This window comes from Apteryx rowi, unplaced genomic scaffold (assembly GCF_003343035.1).
Source record: "Apteryx rowi isolate R43461 unplaced genomic scaffold, aptRow1 scaffold_1308, whole genome shotgun sequence".
Classification (NCBI taxonomy): domain Eukaryota; kingdom Metazoa; phylum Chordata; class Aves; order Apterygiformes; family Apterygidae; genus Apteryx; species Apteryx rowi.
Genome location: NW_020447540.1, coordinates 20,133 through 24,260, shown reverse-complemented (window position 1 = coordinate 24,260; position 4,128 = coordinate 20,133). Strand labels below are relative to the sequence as shown.

Sequence of the window (4,128 nt, the reverse complement as noted above, 5' to 3'; positions counted from 1 at the left end):
GGCGAGGTGGGGCAGGCAACGGGGGGCCTGGAGATGTGGGGGGTGCAGCGTGGGGCAGGGTGGAGCCCGCATGCTGGGGGTGCACGAGGTGGGGCAGGAAATGGGGGGCTTGCAGGAACAGAGCGTGCACGGCCGAGCCGGGAAGCAGAGTGGTTGCAGCGTGGGGCCCCCGAATGCGGGGTGGGATGTGGGGCGCAACGCGGAGCCTACAAGCGTGGGGCAGGCGCAGTGGGGCACACAGCGCCGAGCTTGCATGCACTCCCCTCCCACCTGCCCCCCAGGGCCCCCATGAAGGGCGAGACCCCTGTGAACAGCACCATGAGCATCGGGCAGGCCCGCAAGATGGTGGAGCAGCTGAAGATCGAGGCCAGCATGTGCCGGATCAAGGTGAGCTACAGCGGGCTGGCAGGGGGGTGTGGGGGGGTACGGAGAGGCACCCCACGGCGCTCACGGCCCCCCTGCACCAGGTCTCCAAGGCCGCCGCCGACCTGATGACGTACTGCGACGCGCACGCCTGCGAGGACCCACTCATCACGCCCGTCCCCACCTCTGAAAACCCCTTCAGGGAGAAGAAGTTCTTCTGCGCCCTGCTCTGAGCTCCGCTGGGGCCCCCCCCCTGTGCCCCACGCCGGGGGGGGGAGGGGGCTGCCCCACCACCCGGGGGTCCTGCCCCACAGCCAGGGCCCAGCCACCCCCCCCTTATTGAGCACAAGAACAAACCGGCGGGAGATGCCGCTCGGGGCCGGTGTCAGCGCTCCCGGGGGGGCAGCATGGGGCCCGGCCCCCCCCTTCCCCCCCCCCACAACAGCAGCAGGAGGCTCCACAGAGAAAATAAACCCTTGCTTTTATCACAAGATCTGTACAGTGAAAATGTGAGACGCAGAAATGCCCGGAGAGGGGGGTGAGGGGGAGCCGGGGGCCCTGTGGGGTGCAGGGACAGGGCCCGGCCCTGGAGTGTGGGGCAGCCAGCAGCAGCGGTGGTGGGGGGGAGGGGACGGAAGCGGCTCCTGGCGCCGTCCGGCCCCGCGGGACCCCTCAGAAGACCTTGATGATGGACTCGCGGAACTTGCCCACGCCGACCCACTTCACTGTGCAGGACATGGGGGTGAGAGGCGGCCAGGCTCGCCCCCAAAACCCAGCCCGCCCGGGGCGGCCCGGCCCCGGCGCTGCCCCGCTCCCGGACCCACCTGGCACCCCGAGGTGCTGCTCGACGAAGCGCACGTAGCCCTGGGCCTGGGGGGGCAAGTCGGCAAAGCCCCGGGCCTGCTCGGTGCTGCGCTGCCAGCCGGGCAGCGTCTCGTAGCGCACCGACACGCGGTTCAGCAGCTCCTGGTTGGCTGCAGAGGGGGGGGAGCGGGGCGGTGGGGGGCAGCCTGGCAGCCAGACACCCCCCCGCTGTGGGGAACGATCCCTGGCATCCAGCATCCCCCCCCCAAACCCCGTGCTCTCCCCACGGCAGCGTGAACTGGGTGCCCCTGCAGCCCCCTCACCTGGGAAGTAGGGAATGGGCTTCCCGTCCAGGCAGTACTCAACTCCGACTTTGATCTCGGGGAAGGTGTCCAGGATGTCGAGCTTGGTGAGGGCCAGGCTGCGGGGAGAGTCGGAGCGCGTCAGCTGGCCAGAGCGGGCCGGGCGCGCAGGGGCTGGGGGAGCAGGCGCAGGGGGGCTCTTACGCGCTGAAGCCGTTGATCATGTGGGCGTATCGGACCAGCACCAGGTCCAGCCACCCGCAGCGGCGCTTGCGGCCCGTCGTCACCCCGAACTCCCGGCCCCGCGACTGGAGCAGCTCCCCGATCTCCTGCGGGGCCAGAGTCTGGCGTCACCCGCCGGCTCCCAGCAGGGCTGAGAGCCCAGCGCCACCGCCGCAGTCGCCCCACTCACGTTGTCCTGCTCCGTGGGGAAGGTCCCCACGCCCACACGGGTGGTGTAGGCTTTCACCACGCCGTAGACCTTCCCGATGTAGCGCGGCGGGACGCCAAGGCCGGTGCACACCCCTCCCACCGTGCAGTTGGAGGACGTCACGAACGGGTACGTTCCTGGGCGGACAGAGGGGACACGATGAGTGAGCGCAGGGCAGCACCCCAAGCCCAGGAGGCCCCGCACGTACCGAAGTCGATGTCCAGCAAAGCAGCGTTCGCCCCTTCCACTAGGATCTTCTTAGGGGAGCCGTGAAGCGCTTGGTGCATGAAGTAAACCCCATCTTTCACCAGGGGACGGATCTTCTCAGCGTAGACCTGAGTTGGGGTGGGACAAGAGTCAGGAGGACACGGGGAGACCTGGGTCGAGGAGCGGAAGAGTTGTGGGCCCCCAACCCACCTTCAGCTGCTGCAGCTCAGCTTCCGTGTCAATGGTCAGGGCAGGGTACGTCGCCTTGTACTGCTGGGCCAGAGCCTCGAACCTGGAAGGGGCGTTCGCACGCAGTGAGGGCTGGAGGAAGCACAGGCCGAACCTCACACCCACCTCGCTCTGCAAGGGGACACAAGGGTCCCCCCAACGCTGTTCTCCCCACGTAGCCCCCAAATCCTCAGCGCCAAAAGGGGAGAGGGGGTTGGTCCCACCCCCCGGCAGGGCCCCAGATCCTCACTCACTTCTTGGAGAACTGCCCGAAGTCAGCCAGCAGGTCGCAGATACGCAGCCCCGTGCGGGAGGCCTTGGAGGCGTAGACAGGACCAATCCCCTTCTTGGTGGTTCCCAAGCTGTCGAGAGACGCCAGGTTGGGGCAGCAGCATCTTTTGTCCCCCTACCACCACCAGGCCGGACCCTGCTGCCGGGGGGAAACGCGGAAAAGGCGATCCCAGACGCGCAGAGCCCGGACCACTCCTCTCCTGGCCCCTCCACGCGCTCCCCCGAGCACAGATACCCGTCGACGTGTGGCTGCGGCCCCCTCACTCACTTTTTGCCATCCTGCTGCTGCCGTTGCTGCTCCTGGATCCCGTCCACAGCCTGGTGGAAGTCAAAAACTGAGGGGAAGAAGAGAGAGCAGCAACGGGGGTGAGCATGGGAGAGCCCTAAACCCTCCCCGGCCCCGCAGCCCCTCGCGCTCACCGATGTGGGCTCTGTCGGAGATGACGGTGCGGGACTCCCAGCCCTCCAGGCCTGTGGGGAGAGAGGGTGAGCGTGCCGTGGGGGCAGCACGGGCAGCTCCTGCACCAGGACCCTTTGCGGCTGCGCGCACGGGGAGGCCCCAGGAGGGAGCGACCCACAGTGCGGCCCCCCCACATCTCTCCTGCAGGAGGCCGGGCTGCTGCTGTCCCCCGGCTCTAGCCCACCACCTGCCTCCGCAGTGTCCCCCTCGGCCCCCGCAGGGCACGAGGGCGCCCGGCCTTGCCCCACTGCAGCAAAGGGGCGCGTCACTCACCAGGTCCCTTCTTCAGGTTCTTCTCAGCCTCCTCAAAGAGTCCCGGTAAGTGGATGACAACTCCGTTCCCTGCGGAGACGCAGGCGGCGGGTCACGGGGCGACGCGGGAGGCAGCTGGGGCTGCGGGCAGCGCCGAGCCACGCAGCTGGGGCTGGAGGGGGAGCGGGGGGCCGGACCCCGAGGGGTGCGGGGGGCCGGGGGGCCGCTCACCGATGAAGGAGGTGGCTCGGCGGTTGAGGACGCCGCTGGGCAGCAGGTGGAAGTCGTACTCGATCGCGTCCACCACCACGGTGTGTCCCGCGTTGTTCCCGCCCTGTGGGGAGGCGAGAGACGGGTCAGGGACCGGGGGGCCTCCCTGCCCCACGGCTGCCCCCCTGCCCAAGCCCCGCCACCGCCTCCAGTCCCTGCACCCCACGGTGCAGCCCCACAGCTCCCCGGGACACCAAACCCACCGGGCTGCCTCACAGCCCGCCGCATCGGGCAGGGAGGCAGCGGGTCCTCCAGCCCCACAGCCTGCCCCTCCCCCGCCCCGCACCTGCCCCACCGGGCAGGGAGGGACGCGGCGCTCCAGCCCCCCACGCGCCCGGCCCCCGCCCCAGCGGGCCCCGCTCCGCCCCACCTGGCAGCGGCACACCAGGTCGGCGTCCATAGCGAGCAGGTCCACCACCTTGCCCTTGCCCTCGTCGCCCCACTGCGCGCCCAGCACCACAGTCAGGCGGTTCCCGGCCTCGGGCTCCACCGCCGCCCGCGCCCGCTTCGCCCCGGGCCCG

At 70.1% G+C, this 4,128-nt stretch overlaps 2 protein-coding genes across 2 annotated transcripts; one reads left to right on the top strand and one right to left on the bottom strand.

Moving 5' to 3' along the window:
* Positions 1-35: 35 nt before the first annotated feature.
* GNG3 (G protein subunit gamma 3) lies at positions 36-803 on the top strand. The gene is made up of 2 exons (XM_026056342.1): positions 36-387; positions 468-803. The coding sequence occupies exons 1-2, from the start codon at positions 289-291 to the stop codon at positions 594-596; spliced, it is 228 nt and encodes a 75-aa protein (XP_025912127.1). The 5' UTR covers positions 36-288; the 3' UTR covers positions 597-803.
* Positions 804-827: 24 nt separating this feature from the next.
* On the bottom strand, positions 828-4,127 carry LOC112961308 (adenylosuccinate synthetase isozyme 2-like; the record flags this gene model as incomplete). Its single annotated transcript, XM_026056318.1, has 13 exons — positions 828-1,088; positions 1,188-1,337; positions 1,491-1,588; positions 1,674-1,798; positions 1,882-2,036; positions 2,108-2,234; positions 2,317-2,398; positions 2,589-2,696; positions 2,894-2,960; positions 3,046-3,096; positions 3,359-3,427; positions 3,569-3,671; positions 3,978-4,127. Coding segments are annotated over 13 exons (1,338 nt in total), but the record flags the coding sequence as incomplete, so codon positions are not given.
* Between the last annotated feature and the right edge of the window lies 1 nt (position 4,128).

What these genes read in the sequence shown, in the direction of transcription:
- GNG3 (XM_026056342.1), top strand. Translation starts at nt 289, where the DNA reads ATGAAGGGCGAGACCCCTGTGAACAGCACCATGAGCATCGGGCAGGCC. An exon ending in CCAGCATGTGCCGGATCAAG is followed by an intron (nt 388 to 467) that starts GTGAGCTACAGC and finishes CCCCTGCACCAG; the next exon opens with GTCTCCAAGGCCGCCGCCGA.